The sequence below is a fragment of the Lathamus discolor genome, chromosome 6, assembly GCF_037157495.1.
Source record: "Lathamus discolor isolate bLatDis1 chromosome 6, bLatDis1.hap1, whole genome shotgun sequence".
NCBI classification, from domain to species: domain Eukaryota; kingdom Metazoa; phylum Chordata; class Aves; order Psittaciformes; family Psittacidae; genus Lathamus; species Lathamus discolor.
The window spans coordinates 33460870-33481690 of record NC_088889.1 but is presented as its reverse complement, the minus strand read 5'-3'; the positions used below and the strand labels follow the sequence as shown (position 1 = coordinate 33481690).

At 39.4% G+C, this 20821-nt stretch overlaps 1 protein-coding gene across 2 annotated transcripts in view; it reads left to right on the top strand.

The window, feature by feature from the left end:
• Positions 1–18803, top strand: part of FLRT2 (fibronectin leucine rich transmembrane protein 2) — a 57199-nt gene extending 38396 nt beyond the window's left edge. The window contains exons 1-2 of one of the 2 annotated variants that reach the window (XM_065685908.1): positions 733–749; positions 14687–18803. In XM_065685908.1, coding sequence (XP_065541980.1) covers positions 15108–17096 — 1989 coding nt within the window. In that variant the 5' untranslated portion in view covers positions 733–749; positions 14687–15107 and the 3' untranslated portion in view covers positions 17097–18803. Of the gene's footprint in view, positions 1–732; positions 750–14686 lie in introns of those variants that run through there. The other variant, XM_065685907.1, reaches the window with a different exon arrangement.
• Positions 18804–20821: the final 2018 nt, after the last annotated feature.

Below are 20821 nucleotides of genomic sequence, written 5' to 3'. Positions count from 1 at the left end.
AAATGGTGGAACTAAGTATATTAGAGGGTGCATCCCTTCCTCTTCTCTTTAAGGGTACCTTTTTAAAGACCATGAAATTGTGGAATCCTTTTTGAACCTTGTAAAACTGCACTACAGACAGGCAGGAAATTTCACTTTACTATCTGCTGTGTAAAGGAGTACTTTTTATTATCTCTTTTAAACAGGTATCTTACTAATTTTAATGAATCTCAGTGGCTCTTAGTAGTAAAAATATGATTTTCATAGAGGAATTTTCCTAATTCAGTGCTTTGTTGTCAGGCAGTGGGAAACAGGAGCTTCCCAGGTGACAACTGGTGCCTGTGAATTTACAGTTAATTTGCTACAGGTGCCTATGTAAATCACCTTCAGTTTTCTTTGGTTATAGTGAATCTCAAAGAGTTGTAGGAACTGAACTCAGAAAGTGACCAGAAAGGCCACCTGACTGTGTTTAAACATTCAGCGCTTAGTAAGTCCTTATCAGTGCTTCAAAAATAGTTTGTTATTAGTAACAATAATGAACACTATTGCTTTGGCAAGCCTTCTTCCTTCATATAAGCCCTACACAGAAGATTTGAGTAAATATTTTAGGGGAGGAAGGTTAGTGCTTAAAATATTTGCAGTGAATGTGGAAACAGATTTTTTATTTTTTTTTTTCCTCTTGAATACAAGATGGTTTTCTGCTTTGCTGGAACAGAGGAGGGCAATACCTCCCAAGAGCTTCAAAAGCCTTGAAGATAATTGCTGCCAGGGTGAGTTAGTTTAAGCCTATGTTTGGATAGAGCATGTGGCACTATCTCTCAGGATGTATGGTATTAGGAAATGCAGTTCATTTTGATTGAAATAGCAAGGAAAGAATTTCTAAAATAATATTAGACAGTAAATAAACTTCACTGCTGTGGGCTGAGCTCATCCAAGCTCCTAGGAGTCAGTAAGTCTGTTATCCTCTGGAATAACTGGAACTGTTTCATTTTAGTCCTTTATTATTTCACACCACTTTTTGAATTAAGGTCAGCTATTTACTGTAATGGGTCAGAGATGTCTAGGTAGATCTGGAGTGAAATGTCTGATAAATTCCTGCCAAATCCAGTCTGAAAGGGGGTAGAGGGGTGTGTGTGTGAAGGCTCAGGTGACTTCACCCCTTCATATTTATTCTAATCCTCAGTGCCACTTCTGTTGTCTAGACTGTATGTCCTGCATAACAGAACACAGATGCAATAGCCAAAAGAGAGAGGTGGAGTAAAGAGGGCTTTGTTCTAAAAGAAAATTTCCTTTGTGTAACCAAAGGAACATCTGCAGCTGCTCCAATTCTCAGAATCCTTTTTCAGGGCTGCTTATAGGCTATGCTGTCATTCATCTCTCCATAAAGCAGAGGATTTTGAGTGTTTTCCTCATCTGTTCCTTCTACATTTTCATGTATTTATCCAATATGAAATTAAAAAGGAAGGTGCAAGCCTATCCCTGCTGTTACAGGTGTATGCAATAGGAATATTAGCCTTGCCATCAAAGATCGTTTGCTTTTTATCCCCCTTATTTTGCAGTCCTTATACAAAAGGTTTGTGTAGAGGTCAGAACAAGCTACCAGAGGTAAAATTGCTTAAAATACCATCGATTGGATGTAAAGTTAATACTGGCTTTGTCCCCTACATCAGTCGATTGCAACAAATATACATCTTCTTAGCAAAAATATAAATAAAGACCTGTGTCTTTTGTATCTAAAATTTTGGAGTAGATCTAGGTCAAGATCCAAAATTTCCCCTGCTTACAAAGATACCTACATTAGGCACCTACCTCAGTTTTTAGTCCAAACAAAAAAACCCACCAGGAAACCCCCAAAATCCCTTAGCAGATCTTCATAAGATATCCATTTAAAGTACCCAAAGGTCTACACAGAAAACATGTCCTCTTACTTGATTCATGCAGTGACCTGAATAGATAGAATGCTCTGCAAACAGAAGAAAACAGTAATTGCATTTTTGAGCAGGCATATTTTGCTGCATGTAGAATATCTTAAAACTCGGTCTCACTTCTGAAAAAATATTTCTCCCTCTCGCCCTCTCAGGTTTTATTGTACACTGCCTCTCTGCCATCCTGAACTCATTTGAGATGTCTAGTTTTGTATAAGCACAAAATGCTGATAAGAGTGCTGCTGTGATTCCTTGCAATAGCAGCTGTGCTGAAAAGTAGCACAAGGACATATATTGATAAGGAGCTTGCTGCCTGAAATGATTTGGCACATGTCAGATGGAATTTGCTTTTGGGCTGAAGGCCAGCTCCAGGCGTATGCACCTCTTAAGACCCACTTAAAAGCTATTAGGAGAGTTTAAGTGGTGTTCGAATCTCTTGTTGGCTGTCTGCATAGTGCTAAAGATCGCCCAGTGTGATGCATTAGTGGTAGAGGACTCTGTTTTTTGATCTGCTGCTGGTAGGTGTTGTTTGTGGGCCTGCTGACAATTTTCATCTCACTGATGCAACCACATACAGACCTCAAAGGCAAAGGGAGAAGTGGAAAAACAAAGCCGAATTGCTTTCTGTGCTCTCTTCTGTATTTGTCAGGATTTATTCTACATGAAGGCTTTGAACTTCCTAAGTGAAATAAACTTAGGAGAGCTCTTTAAAAAAAAAAAAAAAGTTTTAGAGTAGTTATTGAGAAAATATGACAGAAACTGTAGGACAGAATACCAGGGGTTTGTTCTGCTGAGAGCTGCTTCTTCATAAACACACATAGATGGAAGGCTTTTACCTGTCAGTCTGTACATTGTGGAGAAAATTAGACTTACTGCCACCACAGTATCCTCTTTCTTCTGCTCATGGTCAGAAGACTTGTGATGCTGTGTACCCCATGAAACTATTCACAGAATATTCTGTCCTGCAGCCATCAGCATGGGGCAGAAGAAAAATTGGCTGGAGCAACACATTTCCAGCTTCTGGAAATATGATGCCATTTGTCTCTGCTTTGTCTTTGAGCACCCCCCCTTTGTTGGCAGCATCTCTGCTTCTTCAAGGAAAGAGTAGATAGAGCAGGAGAAAGACTGGGAAGTGACTTCAGTCATAGCTGCAGATGTAAACCCCATTTCTTCCTCTGCTCTGTCTTTTCTTCCCAGGGACCTGAGCTGCTGCCAGAAATTAAAGACAGTAGTTCCTCGGTTGCTGAAACTGTTGCAGCCAACATTTAAACACGTAATCTCAGCTCCTTCATCCTGCAGGAGCAATGCTCTTGCTGGCTGACACTGTCATTATTTACTACTTATGATCCCTTAAGACTTATTATGATCTTCTTGTGGTTTTAATTCCATGCTGAGAATCATTGGGTTAGAAATGTCTGTTTACTATTTCTAGCTTGCTTTTATTTCAACTTATACTTAAAACTGAAGCTGCCCTGTGTTAAGTTCTGTGCAGTCCCATGCAGCTGCCTTTTCTAAAAGAACTTTGAAGCTAAATGGGAAATCTAAATGACTGCTCGGGAAAGGTAGCATTATACTCTTTCACGAAAAGAGAATCAAACCAGAGCAAAGTGCCAAAAAAGTCTGGTCTTTGTCAGGACTCAGGACTTGTGATTCATGTCACCAGGGCAGCAAAAAAATTCCTTAATCCCACCACCTGTCATACTTCCCTCAATGCTCTTATTCCTCAGATGTGTACATTCTTAGGATATGTGCTTGGTCATCAATACCAAAAAGGGACAACAGGACCCTCTCAGTGAAAATAGTTATTATCATACGGAGTTATTGGAATCCTGAATGAAAATGAGCAAAAAATGAATTGAAAAAATCCAAACAAAAGTAACAGAACAAAATAAATAAATAAATAAATAAATCCGTAAATGGTCCATATCCTTGGTATACTGTTCTCCCTATTGCCTCTGGTGTTTTTTTTCTTTCTGTACTTTACTGGAAACCACTGGTTTTACTGGTGTCCAGATAAACAGTGGATTTTCACACAATACCACCACATGCTTGATGTTTTTGTACTGCTGTAAAATAGTTACTGGTATATCTTTAGTGTTTTATATTGCTGCAAAATAAAAGTTTTGATTCTGATTGTATGTGGGAGCATAAGGTGTTTCCTGTATGAAATGCTCTGGTGTCATTCCTGAAGTAGTGAGAATATTGCATTTTCTCCACCTGTCTGTACAGAAAAGTGTAATTGAATCACTGGGAAAAGATAAGAAATCCAGATCCCCAGACCTTTGTCAGGCAGTATTGATGCTGAGAAATTCTGCAGTTGATAAATAATTCAGTTATTTAGCTGAATAGGGATTTCAGAAGCTTAGTGTTATCAATCATTTTAATATGTTTCCCCTTTTCTGTTAACTGGCTATCTGATGGCAATGATTTAAAAAATTTGTTTGACAACCTTCTGTTTGCCTGTTATAGAGGAGTTGTCATATAAGCAAGATTTGTGCTCTAGTTGGGTAACATCTTTTGTTCAGTGGCCCCATAAGTGACTACACTAGACACAGCAGATCTCTGAAGCACTTAGGGTGCAAACAACTTTATTAATCTTTCTTGATAGCTCCTTAGCAGTGTTTATGGAGTAGCTCATAGTACTGTGAAGGAGCAGAATGCTAAGTAATATTAACAGAGGAAGGAGAGATCTCCATCTGGCTTTGTTGGAAAGATGAACATATGATGACACTTTCAGCTTTATTTGTATCAAGGTGCCTGAGAGGTTGAGGAGCAGCTAGTGCCGTATTTTCTCCCTGTGCTGTATGCTACAAATAAGGAAAACAGCCCACACTCATTTCCTAAGACCCTATAAATGAGTGATTTCCCACAGAGTAATGTGACACTATGCAAAATATCAATGATGTAGCACCATGCAACTCATTTAAAATGTGTCAGGATATGGTCCCTACAGAAGCAATGTTTAGTCACTTAGGTCACCAAAAGCAGATTTTTTGAATTATCCACAGATGTTTTGCCAGGCTGCCCACATACCTCTAGATAAAAGCAAACTGTTTGCTTCACCATGTAGAATAATCTATAGGTAGGGAACAATTTGCTTGCAAAGCAGCAGCAGGTTGCCTTCATTTTTTCTTAGTACAAAATGCATTATGCTAAACACAATACAGAACATTTGTGTTCCAAAAAGGGAATTATTTTAAATTAGCTTAGTATTATTAATTTTCCTCAGACATGTCCAGTTTTTGTTACAGCTTTCTGTAAGCCACCTGGAAAACGGTCAAGAAAGCAACCAAAGAATATGTTGGGCTTTTTTTTTTCCACTTTTACTATGTTAAGCGCACCTGTCCACAGGCAGATAATTCCAAAACTTTCATGGTTTTAAAATGTGGAATGTAAACACTTTTATGAATGCTTTCATCAGTGAAACTGTGTCAAAACTTACCTTCTTTGGGGTAAAAAGGTCAATTTTTTTGTCTTCCTGTGTAATTTTTTCTCTCTTTGCCTCTGGTCATAAATGATCAGAAAGCATTGGACCTCAGGCAATATATATTTCCTATTGAAAACATAATCAAAGCTGGCAAATCTCCATGAAAGGTTTTGGCTTCAGTGAAATCATGTATTTTAATAAAAATGCATTTGTTTGAAATGTTCCAGATAGCTCTTTGTGTAAGACTCTTTTCATCTGCCATTTCCAACTTTATCAAACCAGCTTTACATCATCACAGTGCTAAATTCGTGGGGCCCTAGATGAGATCCACCAAAAATATTTTACCTAAGATACAGGATCAATTCTTTGGTGATGAAAGACTAGGGACTTAATTCACTGCCATACTAAATAGATAGTTCTTACTGTGTAAAAAATTTGTCAATTTGTCAAGTTTTGAACAGTACAGCATTGGACTGCTGAAAAACTAGACTAGGCCTTGGGGGAAGGTTAATAAAGACACCAATAGCCCTTTGCTGGTAGGCACAATACTCAATTTGATATGAGTCCTGGAGGTGATCATCTGTTCCTCTTTGCCCACTAGAGTGAAAATATCATGATTGTCACCATCTGGAGTAAATTTTCAACAATCAGCAATTTTATAATGAAAGCAGGGATATTTTCTTACAAACAGATGCTTGAGCTGTCAATGACTTTGGTCTGCCTTAAAGCCCTACACAACTCAGAAGCTCATGATAGTTAAAAACCTGAAGTTCTGCTCATTTCCTTCTCCCTTGTGTTCTCTGATGGAGTCCTACCTGCTTGCACACAGGCAATTAAATATTTTGCTTTTTAATTTGCCATGTGTGTCCTCATTACCTTTGACAGCTACAATTAGCTGAAATAGTAGGTTTTGATGATTCCTATATTAGAATTCAGGACTCCACAGGCAAGAAGCTCTTAGCAGTTTTCCACTTCTAGAACTCTCCTTCTGGTTCTGCCAGAAGCTGAAATGATCAATAGCAAAAAGTCTATGCAAGATTAATCTGTGCAGACAGGCATTCAGTTTGGACTGGGTGGTATCACAAACCAAAAGACAAATTTGAAAACAGTGTCCACTAATGTGGCCTGCAGTAGTATATGTGCTATTTCTTTGATGTTTTCCATTAGATCCTATAGTGTTTCCTATAATCTTTCATTTCTGTTTTTGATTAGTAAAAATAGTAATTTTCCCTGACATACATTGGCTATGACAAAAATCATATTGACCTATGGGACATCTGTGTGTAAGAACAAGGATGAATTTTTCTGTCACAGACTGGAAAGACAGACATTTCTGGGCTCAGAGATTTATTAATTATTACAGGTGTCCTGGGTTCAGCATTAGCAGTCATTTTTTTTCCTTCTTAGTAGCTGGTGCAGTGCTGTGTTTTTGACTTTTGACCTGGGAACAGTGCTGATAACACTGATGGTTTTAGTTACTGCTCAAATGTTTGGTCTGACCAAGGACTTTCTGAGTCTCATGCTCTGCCAAGGAGGAGGGGAAGCCAGGATGAAGCAGAGACAGGACACTTGACCCAGACTCGCTAAAGAGGTATTCCATACCACAGCACATCATGCCCAGGATGTAGACCTGAGGGCAGTTACTCGGTAGTGTTAGATCACTGCTCGGTCAAGCTGGGTATTATCGATCAGCGGGTGGTGAGCAGTTGTATTCTCTTCCATTGTTATTTCCCTTCTTGTTACTATTATGGGTGGTAGCAGCAGTGGTTTGTGTTATACCTTAGTTACTGAACTGTTCTTATCTCAACCCATGGGAGTTACATTCTTTTGATTCTTCTCACCATCCCTCTAAGAGCGGGGGGGAAGGAAAGGGGGGAGTAAGAGAGTGACTGCGTGATTTACGGCTGAGCTTAAACCATGACAACAGGCGATACAGTCTTGATGAAGTTATGTTGCATGAAGTTTTGAGGGTAACCTTCTATCATAAATAAATAACTGTTAAAGTAAATGCAGGAATGAAGATACATTAGTCTGTATTCTCCACATCTGAACTTTGGCACTTCAGTGCCCACTTACGGACAAGTCTGAGAAGCTGAGTAGGATGTGTAGCACAGTACAGTGCCGGGCAGCATGACTGGCAGCCTTGAATTCATGGCTTCACCTGAGGCATTAATGCCATTGTTCTCGTAGTTATTTCAGCCCTGCTTCCAGGAGTACAGTGGTCACTCTAGTGATTATGTCTTGTAGTCTGCTCTATCTTTTGACCTGTCACTGTTATCTGCTGATCTGTACAGGAGAAAAAGCTGCTGTGCCTGAGCTGTAACTCTCATGATCCTCTCTTTCTTTTTTCCTATTGTTAACTCTCTTCCCCCCTCTCTTGCCTGCCTTCTTATATCTACGCAGTAAGTGCACTCTGTAGTAACCCCAAAGCAAAAAGTAGTCTTGAACTATGAAATACGTAAAATTCAAGCTGGGGATGATGCTCATTAACAGAGTATAGAAATACTAATTTTCCCAGAAACAAAGTGCTATACTGCTTAGACGGTTTGTCAGGCATGTAACAGAGATGCTGCCAAACAAGACAGATATCACTGGCGATCCCAGACGTCTGAGAGGAAGACGTGCGTGCACGTGTGTGTGTGGACAGAGTGGGAAGAGAGAGTCCCGCATTCGTTCATTTGTTTGCTCAGGGGAGGGAAAGTTTCCCTCTATTTTAGCTCCCCCTTCTGGCGGTCAGGAATTGGGCTCTGTCAGATTACTGTTGACTGACAAGAGCCTGTGCATGACCCAAATTTGCAAAGACAAAGCTTTTGTTGATTATAATATCATGTCTTTTATAAAGGGATTTCCTGAAGCCTGCGTCCTTCTGGGAAACGTGTCTTCTTAATAATTTGAGAGAATGTAACTGGAAAGAGATAAAAGGCTTGAAGGAGCAGAAGGTTAGAGAAGAGCAAGGAGGAAAGAATGGTAAATGACATCTTTACACCCATTGTTGCAAGACTGTACTACTCTCTAAACTTTTTCCTGCTTCCACCAAGGTGGTTCCAAATCCATTTCACTTGCCTTCAGCAGGCTGCCTAATCTGAACTTTTGAGAATAATTATAAGTGCAAATTGAAAGGCAAAACAAGAAACATCCTGATCAGAGCAGAAACGAACACATGGGGAAGAGCCCATTTGTGTACATTTGCTGAATCATTTTGCTAACAGTACTGCAAAGGCAGCAATATCTTTCTCTGACAAAATCTGTCCATATAGACTTCACAGTGTCTGTAACAGTGTACAGAGACACTTAAAGGTACTAGCTACTGATCATTCTCTTGACATCAATATCCACTTTAGGAGAGGGCACTGAGGATGTTTTTTTCTCTTCTTCTTCCTTCCTTCCTTCCTCCCTTCCTCCCTTCCTCCCTTCCTCCCTTCCTCCCTTCCTTCCTTCCTCTCCTTCCTCTCCTTCCTTCCTTCTTCCCTCTTTTTCTACATAATAAACACCATAATTATGAAGCAGTCACAAGAAGCAAACATGTAAAAGGGCTTCCTGTACAAGCATTTTGGTTCCTTTGGGTCATTTTCTCAGTGCCTTTGATACAGAAATTATAGACACATACCAAATTTTAAAGACAAAGTTAAAAGAGTAAACCATCACTTAAGGCTCCTAATCAGTTAAAAAAAGCAGTATGTTTATTCATGTGTAGGTGTGAACTCTACTTATGTGAGAAAAAGGGATTTGCCAGGTATTATTCCATAATTATTTTTGTTACCAGATGACAGAAATACATGGGCATTTTTCTTAAGTACTAGAAACTCTGTACTAGGTTTCAGAGGAATGGAATTAGATTTTTTTCTGGTTATCATTCAATTCCAGACATGGTAGCTTTGTACTTACTGTATATTATAATTATGTAGTGTAAGATTATGACTTGATTATGACCTTGGTCTGCAATAAAGCCAAGAAAATTTATGCGAAATGATTTTATGCTAGATGAGAGTCACTTACTGGTAGTATTGAAAAGAGTAGATGTGACCGTTTGGGTTTATTTGCCTTTCAGTTTATGTTGCGTGGCACTCATAGTCAGATAAATGGATGAACTTCTAGGAAAAGTGGTGCTGAGTAGTTTGGATATCAGAGAAAATAAAACACTTGGATTCCTAGGACCTATTGTTGATTCTTTTCAGGATTCCTTGAAGGAAAGAATAGCCAAGCATTGCTAATTTTATTACCTTTAAAAAAATAATGGGCTTAATATAATACATGGGAATAGTAATGAAGACAGACAACCTGGCTTCAGGAGCACAACAAAACTCCTGTGTTATAATAGCATGTGGTATGTCCTCCATATGGTAACTCCTCTCTTTATTCTGTTATCTCCCCCTGAGCACTGTGTTCTCAGGCAACCACAGAGACCTTGACTGATACACCTGGCACTGCATGTTTGGAAGACTGCAGCATGAAAAGTGGGGAGGATGGCCATGTGTGCAGCTTTGGAAGCTACTTTAGACACCACAGGCACAGCCACTGAGGCAATACTGGTCACTGAGATAGGAAAGAGTTCCATAAGGAGGGTGCTAGAAGGTTGTTGGAGTTAAGTAGCTACCACAAATTTATGATTGAGTAGCATTTTCAGTAATATATTAATTATTGAAAAATGTTTATTAAAGCTAAATTATTTCATGTCTGTGCACAGAAAGGTGACTAAAGCATAGAGTTGTGTGGATGATTCTGACCAGTGATGAGGAGACTAATAAAACCTTCGCCTTCACAACTTGCAGCCAGATGTTTCAGCCTTTGAATACCTTAATCAAAATCTCCTAAAGGAGCTTTTCGGTTCCAGTGTTGAACAAAAGCAAATTTGAAATAGTTATCAAGTACACAAAGACAGAATTGTTCTTCTCCAGCTAGCATTAATCATGCCAAAAGGGAATTTAAATAAGGCAGTTTTGAAAAAAGATAGATAGATAAAAATGTTGATCAGAAACTACTCTTAAGATACGAAAGGGTACATTTCCATTGGTGTCAGGAACTCAGACCACTAAGCCAGAGTTTCATACATGGCCACCTAAAATACATGCATATGTTCTCATCATTTCAATGTGCTTTCTCAACGGTTATATCATTTCTTAAATCCTAATGGGATTTAATATCTTGGCTGAAGTAAGACAGGAAATGTCCTAGACACTTGGAAGACGTGGCTTGTGCTCCAAGGAGGGTATAGGGAGAAATAGTAAAAGTCAAGTATACAGGCTAAGGAAATAGAAACAAAAATTATGAAGGTGATAATAGGTGGGCAGATGTGTTATTATTGAGGCATTTGCCAGTTGATTTCTTAAAGTTAATGGTGACAGATTCCCTTACCCTCATCCTCTCTTCCTAGATAGGTTTTTAAAATTTCCCAGTTTCACAATAAGCAAAGTCACTGCCATCTACTGTTTATGAGTCAACTCATAAGGCTTAAAATCACGAAAGCTAAGAAGTGCCCTTAATTCCTCCACTTCCAGAATTCTGTCTCTGAAAATGATCAGTTCATTCGTAGAGACACTGAATTCAGTTCTTGCAAGAATATTGAAAACAGAGAGCTTGCTTGATGGAGCCAACATGTCAGGGGTGGGAGGAAAGCCCATTTACTCTATTTGCCTCTAGTTTTGGCAGTTTGCTGAAGAACAAAGTGTTTCAGCTTTTCCAGCCTTCTGGAATTTGCATAGGATGCTTTTCCTTCACAGAATTTATCTTTAAATCAAGCAGTTTGTTCAGCTTTTCAATCTTTTTGATGTGTTTGAGGGGGAGATTTCTAACGCAGGAACATAATTCACTTTTGCATTAGGGTCCCTGAGATTTGCTGAAAAATACTGGAACTGTGATCACCACTATGAATTATTATTAAACAGTTGTAAAAGACTACTTAGGTAAAGCTTTTCACCCAAAAAAATATTAAAACACATTCAGTTGTATCCTTGTTTCCTCATTCTTTCCCTCTGGCACACCACATTCAACCCTGAAGCCATAAATATCCAATTAGAGTTGCCCTTCTGCTCTTGCTTAATACAATCAACAGTATCTACCAATGCATATTTTCTGAGTTTTATAGTACCTGTTTATTAGGGACTGATAGTTGGAGATTAGGATACTGATGTTAATAAAAGGACTCCCTTTCTCACCATCGTGAGGGGACAAAACTGTAGGAAAGTTTTAACAGATTTCTAAGGGCAAATGCATGTAATAAGAAAAAGGAGATAAACTACAGAGTGCCAGCTTCCAAAGTGCTTATATGCTTAAGTGACTATCCAGGCAGAGCTCTTTTAAGCTGCTGTGTGTTTGACCCAATGTGCTAGAATCATTACTGAAATCTTTTATTCAGATGTCGTATCTACCTAAGCGAGAGGTAGTCTCGCCAGAATGCTAGAATAAGGTGAATGCATAAATCAGTTTTAGTATTACATTTCCTCCACAGGAGATTTCCAGCAAACCAGGAGCAGCATCTGCCTGCAGCTGCACATCCTCAGCTGGCCTTTCTGTCGTACCCGGGAGTCAAATAAAACCTAATCATCAATCAGACTTGCAGTCAAAATAGAGCTCAGTGCAGGGTATTGGCCCTATTAGGGGCTGTCTCTCTCTGATGATGCAAGAGAGTGAGAGAACCACTGTTATTACTCTGTGTGGTCCTAAGCATCTCGGAGGAGGCTCTGCATGTCCTTTCTCATTTTAAAAAGACAGCGTCATGACAGATCAGAGCAGTATGATCTAGATGGGAGCCAGGCCATATTAAACGCAGATAAATTGTCACGCTTAGGCTCATGTTACACTGTAATCCTATTAGAGTTTCTCTACAGTATCACGTCATCTTACATAATTGAAAAGAAACTACTCTTAACCAAAATGTGTGAGAGAGAAAACCTTGAACAGTGTGGTAGCTAATCTTGCTGTTTCTAGAAAAGGACAATACACAGTGTAGCCTGCATTACGGTACGCGTGCATTTACCGTTTTAATTCATAGTGGTAAGATACAGGATTTTCAGGGTCTCACTTCTTATCTCCAACTGTTCTAGCCCTGAGGCTGAACCCTGATAATGCTCCAAATAATTATACTAATCTGCAAGTGCAAGATTACAGGTTTATAACAGTTGAGACTTGGAACCTGTCAGTCCATGGGATTCTGAAAAGCAGTGTCTGGGACATGTTATAAACTGTGCAGCTGTAGCAGAAGAACAAACTTTCATGTACTTCTGAACTACATTTCTTTCTGAATTACATGAATAATGCTTAAACTGCTTAAATAAAAAGATTTGTAAACATGATTTCTGTTCACTGAAATTCTATTTTCCTGAAATCCCAGCTAATGAGATTTGATCTGGGTAAACTAAATCTGGAAAAACACTATGCTTATATAACTGCAATTCAAGACCCTGAGATCTTAAATGGAGGAGATTTACATTAGATATAGGGAAAAAATTATTTACTGTGACTGTTATGAGGCAGTGGAATGGGCTGCTCAAGGAAGTTGTGAATGCTCCATCGCTGGCAGTGTTTGGACAGGGCCTTGAGCGACATGGTCTAGTGTGAGGTGTCTCTGTCCATAGCAAGGATTTGGACCTAGATGATCTTATGGTCCTTTGCAACCCTAGGCATTCAACGATGCTGTGATCTACAAATGCTTGGTACTTGTCAAGGTTTATATCCTTCATTAGGTTCAAGCATGTAAAATGCAACACTTTTTTTTCAGTCATTGGAAACGCATAACAAGATAGCATCATACAATACAGTATCTTTCATTGCATGCTTTAGAGAGTGGGTGTCTTTGGTTATAGATCTGAATAATAAATAGTAGCTAGAAACATAAAAGATAAAAAATGCATTTAGCTGAAAATATATGTTAAAGAAATCATCTGTACAAATTTGCTTATGTAGCCATTCACAGACAACTGTAGAAGAATTAAAAGAAGGATTTAACCTTTATGGTTTGAAAAAAGTGCTCTCCTGCAAAACTGTAGTTTGAGCCGGTACCCTAAACCAGTAACTTAGCAGATGAGGGCCTATTTTGTTTAGTGCAAAGCTAATACTGAAGTCTGTTGACAGCACAGTTCACATCAGAATCAATATCAAGAACTGTCGTGGTTTAAACCCAACCACAAACCTCATTCACTCACTCCCCCCTGTTCTTGCCCACTCCCTGCTCCTGGAGGGACGGAGAGGAGAATCGAAAAGAATGCAACTCCCACGGGTTGAGATAAGAACAGTTTAGTAACTAAGGTATAACACAAATCACTACTGCTACCACCGATAATAATAGTGCTAAAGGAAATAACAAGAGGAAAGAATACAACACCTCAGCACCAGCTGACTGATAACTCGCCCCACTCCCCCCAGCCGAGCACCGACCGATACCTCGTCCAACCCTGCAGTCCCTTCCCTTCCGGGGTAACTCCCCGTTACATCCTGGGCATGACGTGCTGTGGTATGGAATACCTCTTTGGTCAGTTTGGGTCAGGTGTCCTGTCTCTGCTTCCTCCCGGCCTCCCCTCCTCCCTAGCAGAGCATGAGGCTCAGAAAGTCCTTGGCCAGACCAAACATTTGAGCAGCAACTGAAAACATCGGCATTATCATCACTGTTCCCAGGCCAAAAGATCAAAACACAGCACTGTACTAGCTACTAAGAAGGAGAAAAATGACTGCTGCTGCTCAACCCAGGACACTAATGCATGCCTTACATCAAGGTATCTTGTATTTGGGGATTACTATACTTGTTTAAAAGACTCTTGTCGTAAGAACCTAATTCACTGTAGTGAGGTGCAATAATCTGGCAGTGTGCATTAAGATAGAGAATATAGAGAATGGCATTACAGTAATAGATGAAGAACATTCTAGAGTCTGGTAGGAAATGAGAAAAAAAAAAGCAACATAGAGTATGATTAAATAATACAGTCCCGAGTCTACTCTGTCAGGCATCAGTGAATAGCATTAATTGAAGTCAGTGGTTCTGCAAAAGAAAAAAAAAATGAAAAAAAATTCCAGTCAAATGGTTTAATTTTAGGTTTTTAAAATGTTTTAGTTTTAGGATTTGAAACAGACTGTGTAAGAACAAAGACTGGAGATACAATATGCAAACACAAGTGATAGATCTAGCCTTCCCTGAAGTCACTGAAAGTCCTTCAATCGCCTCAATGACTTTACATCAAATATTTTTCAAATATATTTCAAGACTGTTTAACAGTAATGTTAAGCTAATGTTTAATATGAATGTGGTTTTTTTTCTCCAGAAAGACATAAAGAGCACAGCCTTAGAATAGTCTTCCAGTGGGCTGGATCTTCCCTATTAAACATTTCATGATATTCAGCTTTTTCTTTCCTTTTTTTCCTTTTACAGGCAGGCCAGATCTGGCAGATAGCTGATATGAAGACTTTTCTGACTTCAGAAGGTTGAGTGTAACACCAACAGACTTCACTGAAAGGAAATACCCCTCCAAGCAACTCATACACAGAAGACTTTTGGTAGCTTTAAATTAGTCTGTTGCTCACCCACAAAGACACAGCTATTGTTTGTTTCAGCACACATGGAGGAAAGCAACAAACTTTGTAACCCTGGCTAATAAGACTGTGGCTTTCTTATCAAAAGTAGGGGGTAGACCAATTATAAAAGGATTATTTTATACTTAGCCTCCAGGACTTTGGCCTGAACACTGGACATGAATAGAAGCCAATTTTAATGACCTGAGATTTTGCTACGTGTGCTTCATTATTGTTATCAGTTCTTTAACACTTTGGTACTTTATTTCTTTAAATTAGAAATGGGTTTGTGGACTAGAATGTGGCCCACAGATTGGGCTGTTCTCATGAAATCATGGCTTATCATTTCCCTGGGGCTGTACATGCAGGTCTCCAAAACTTTGGCCTGCCCAAAAGTGTGCCGCTGTGATCGAAACTTTGTCTACTGTAATGAGCGAAGCTTGACCTCAGTGCCTCTTGGGATACCAGAGGGTGTAACCGTCCTCTACCTCCATAATAACCAAATTAATAATGCTGGATTTCCTGCAGAGTTGCACAATGTCCAGTCTGTGCACACAGTCTACCTGTATGGCAACCAATTGGATGAATTCCCCATGAACCTGCCCAAGAATGTCAGGGTTCTCCACCTGCAGGAAAACAACATTCAGACCATTTCTCGGGCTGCCCTTGCTCAGCTTTTGAAGCTGGAAGAGCTGCACCTGGATGACAACTCCATCTCCACTGTTGGTGTTGAGGATGGGGCATTCCAGGAAGCCATCAGCCTCAAGCTTCTGTTCTTGTCCAAGAATCACTTAAGTAGTGTACCAGTAGGCCTTCCGGTGGACTTACAAGAACTTCGAGTAGATGAAAACCGTATTGCTGTCATTTCAGACCTGGCCTTCCAGAATCTTACAAGTCTGGAGCGTCTGATAGTGGATGGCAATCTTCTTACTAATAAAGGCATAGCTGAAGGTACCTTCAGCCACCTCTCCAAGCTCAAGGAATTCTCAATAGTGCGGAATTCACTGACCTATCCTCCTCCTGATCTTCCAGGTACACATCTGCTAAGGCTCTACTTGCAGGACAACCAGATAACCCATATACCGCTTACAGCCTTTTCAAACCTCCACAAGCTGGAACGTCTTGATATTTCCAACAATCAACTTCGGATGTTGGTAAAGGGGGTATTTGATAATCTCCACAACCTGAGGCAACTCACTGTAAGGAATAATCCCTGGTTGTGTGATTGCAGTATTAAGTGGGTCACTGAATGGCTCAAATTTATTCCTTCTTCCATCAATGTACGGGGTTTTATGTGCCAGGGACCAGAGCAGGTCCGAGGTATGGCAGTCAGGGAGCTCAATATGAATATGCTGTCATGCCCCACCACCACCCCTGGTCTGCCACTTACCATCACCTCAATCCCAGCTACAGCCATGTCAACTACGTTAGCTCTCACCTCATCATTTCCTCCCCCAGGTAGCAAATACAATCCTCTCACTCCCACCATAGCCACGCTCCCCACTGTGCCTGACAGGGAGAACAGAGAAAAGGTGACACCTCCTATATCTGAAAGGATTCAACTCTCCATCCATTTTGTGAATGATACTTGCATCCAAGTTAACTGGATGTCTCTTTTTACTGTGATGGCATATAAAATCACATGGGTTAAAATGGGCCATAGTCTGGTAGGAGGAATTGTTCAGGAACGTATAGTTAGTGGTGAGAAACAACACTTAAGTTTGGTAAATCTGGAGCCCAAATCCACCTATCGGATTTGTTTGGTTCCACTGGATACTTATAACAATTACCAAACTGGAGAAGACACTGTCTGTTCAGAAGCCACAACCAAGGCTTCCTTTTTGAGCAATGGGAGCAACATCCCCTCCAGCCATGAGCAGACGACTTCTCAGAACCTGGGCTCCCCATTTCTGCTGGCAGGGTTGATTGGGGGTGCAGTGATATTTGTCCTCGTGGTCCTGCTCAGCATTTTTTGCTGGCACATGCACAAAAAAGGGCGTTACACCTCCCAGAAGTGGAAATACAACCGGGGCCGTCGGAAAGATGACTACTGCGAGGCAGGGACCAAGAAGGACAACTCCATCCTGGAGATGACGGAAACCAGCTTCCAGATTGTCTCCTTAAATAATGATCAGCTCCTTAAAGGAGATTTCAGACTGCAGCCCATTTATACCCCAAACGGGGGCATTAACTACACAGACTGCCACATCCCCAACAATATGCGATACTGCAACAGCAATGTCTCAGACCTGGAGCACTGTCATACGTGATAGTGAAGGGAGATGGGGGTGTCTAGGACAAAGAGAAAAAACTCTGGGAAAAATAACCCCCCAAACAACAATGAGAAAATTACATTTGATAAATGTTACAAAGATGCATTTATGCATTTGAATACTCTGTAATTTATACGGTGTACTATATAATGGGATTTAAAAAAAAGTGCTATCTTTTCTATTTCAAGTTAATTGCAAATGGTTTTGTAACTCTTTGCTTTTTAAATCTTTAAAAAATATTGCTAAGTACTGTACAGGGTTGTACAATAAGAACCCAATGTCATGGCAAAGGAAAGAATGACTCATTCTTCAAATATTAACCACTTTGCTGTCGAAGCTGTCTGAAGAATGTTAGGTTTCTAGGTGTCCTGTAGTACAGGAAAATAAGTGCATATTAAAACAGGGTCACTAGGAACAGAAAAAGCAATTCAGATAAAATGAGTGCAACCCCTCTGACTTGAACCCAGCAGTTACTGTTGAGCATCAAACAATTGGAAATACTTCTGTTCCCCTTTGTCAGTTGTGCATTTCCTACCTCCAACAGAAAACTGGAGTTCTGAGTGCTACCAAAAAGGTTATGTTCTTGTTTGGTTATTTTTTCCCCAATATACTTGGAATAGGAAAGGTAGACAGAGCTCAGTGTCAAACTCGAAGTGACCTTGATTCCTATTTACAAAAGCTACTCTGAAAATCTCCCCCAACACTATATACCTTTAAGATAGAAACTGTTCCTGCTTTTAATTATGATTAAGAAGCTTTAGGCATTCTCTAGCCCTTCTCAGTGGGAGATGAAGGTTATCAGTATGTATCAGATCGCTGTCATTAAGTTGCACCTCTCTTTAATAGAGCAGCATTTGTTGACACAGCATGTTCAGGTAAAGCCTGAATGCATGAAATTCTGTGTGCTCCCAGCTCTGCAGTATTCATGTAGAGTTTGGAATCTAAAAGTGTAAATTGCTGAAAACATGGTGCAAAAAATGATGCCAATGGAAAGGTTTCTATTGACTTTTATGGTTCAAGCCCTATTTGATTTAGGGATTGTAGTTCAGTATGGAGAAGTAGGAAAAAAAAAAATCCCAAACCAAATGGTGAACAAACAGAGGAATAAAGAAAGATCTTTTAAAAGTTATTTATTATTGGAGAGGCCTCCAAGCCTGTTAGGAACTGAAATATGTTCAGCAGGGAAAATAATGTGTAAATTCTGTTTGTTTGTTTTTTCCTCCCTTATTCAGAGGGATACAGAGACAGACATTAACTAAGTATTCGATTAGCTGAGGAATTTTGAGAACACACGTACCCACTGTCCCTCTGAATTTCCTTTCTTTTATCTTCAGCTTTTGGAAGTTTTCCACAATGATCTGTGCTTTATAAGCAGTAGGTGGGCTTAGAATTTGCTTTTTTGTTCTCTCAAATTCTTTGGCTGGAATACCTTCTGAGTCCTTGAGCTTTTCATGCACTATGTGAAACATCATGCTTGTATTAAAACCATGCTGCTGCTCTCAAAATTATATAATGTTCCAGCCTGACTCTGTGACTGCCAAGAACTCTCTTTTTCTTGCCAGCTCAGTGGTGAAATCTAATTCTTTATTTCTTTCATTTTGTTTTTTAATGCAGCTCACTTTTTTGCTTGTGGACAAGCAAAAGTTCACAACAAAGAGAAAAGAGAGAAAACTTTCCTGAGGGAACCAAAGAGAAGACTTTTTACAGTGACCAACTAGGGACAAAGAGAAGTTGTTAGAAGTGGATTGGAAGTAAAGGCTGAAGCACTTGCACTGCGAAATGTATAGACATTTTACTTTATGAGGCTGCTTATGTTGGGAGAGAGGGTTTTAATCCTTTGCTCCTTTCTCTCAACCCATTCTTGAAACCCAGCAGTCTATGAGTGTGCAGTTTCTATGACAATACTCATTTTCTGCAATGGCAAAATGAATCCAGTTATGATTGATGGCAAAGTACAATCATTGTGTAAGAAGCAGCATCCTTCTCCCAACACCTTTTATAATCACATTTTGAAATTCCACTCTATATTCTGTATATTTGCTATTTTTTCCAGCTATTACAGGTATTTTAGGAAACCTGTATGGCTACTGTAATAGTAAAGTCACTGAAATTTTGCTAAATAAAAGGCTGCCATATGATTTCAAATGGGATAATTCTAGGTAGAAACGTCTATGCAAAGCATTTTTTTCTGTGACCTATTTACTGAAGATTGTGATGAAAAGGTTGATACTTTTGTTTCTTTAATATGTTTTAGGTGCCAAAGCCCGCAAGACAAGCAGCAAATACTTGTGCTTATGCACGCTTCCATTGCATGCTGGAGTTTGTTTGAAATTAAATAGAGCCAGAGATTCTCATTGGGCGTGGATGTAGTATTTAATTTCACTCAAATAACTATCTGTATGTTTGATTTCAAAAGACATCCTTTGAAAGTATGCGCTTACTAGAATTTAATACTTCAGTGACTAGTGTTGGAAGAATCTTCGTCCTCCTTGATGAACATCTTTTGTTCTAGTCCTCAGGATACTGTAATTTCAAAATGAGCTAGGCACCTTAGTTGTAGCAAATGACTTATTCAGGGAGTTCTGCCATACTGCAGGTGAATGATCCACAAGCCCAAACTGATGACAAATGTGGTTACTGTCCTATCAGGGTGAAAACAGAAGGCTTCCATGAACTGTTCTTTTGGATCTTAGACAATGAAACATATATATCTCTCTGTGGACTATTACTCACTTAGATCAAAAATCAAAATAGTATTAAAGGTAGCATAGTTTATGCTTCTTTTCAGTAAGAAGAAGTATATATATATGTTGGCATGGGATACTCTTTTCTATAAATATTCCTTTGACAAAAAGTAGCAAACCACTTATACCAAAACTCGTGTTTAGAGCTGGAACTATTATCTAAAAATTTCACAGCCATAGTCAACTGAAAGGTCATATGTTTCATTTGAAGAATGTTTCTCCCAACTCTAATTGCTATCCACCTGTGAAATGGTTAGCGTATTTCAACCTGCAGTAGAGTTCAGGACTTTTCAAAGTGTCAGCCGCACAAACAGCTGAGACTTCATTTCAGGTCACAAATAGATAAACACATAACGGGCAATTTTCACTAGGTAAAGTATTTGGAACAAGTCAGAATTAAAAATGGGCAATGATCTTTTGGTGATATAAAGTTTAAGAATAGAAGGTTTTTGCTTAGGCTTCATAAAACTAGGATCATTTTCCCTTGGTGCCAATGTCTGATCATAGGTACTAACTAAAGGCTATAGAGCAGAAGTTACAAATATGTGGTTATAGAACTTACCCAAAATGTTCATTTCCACATCCTGAATTGAACAGGTTCACTGGCTCTGAAGGAAAATGAGTGGTTTACAATCTCTCCCATCTTCTGTTGTATACAGTTAATAGCTGGCATAAATGTACAGAAAGGATTGGTGAGTGGAATAAACTAAAAGTTTAAGGGAAATTATGTAAAAGCAGTATCACGACTAATGTGTTGTGATACTGCTTTGCCGAGTCCTTGGGTTCCTTCTGAAGACTTATTCGCAAACAGGTCCCCGTTTTCACAGGCCCTGTCACTGTAAGAAGTGTTCCTTGCATGTAGCTTTGCTGGCAGAAATGGACACCTGATAAATGCATGGACTTTGTGGTAACACATTCTTATTGAAGACATTATTATTGAGTTTTTTCATAAGAATATTTAGGGATTGGGTTATTTTG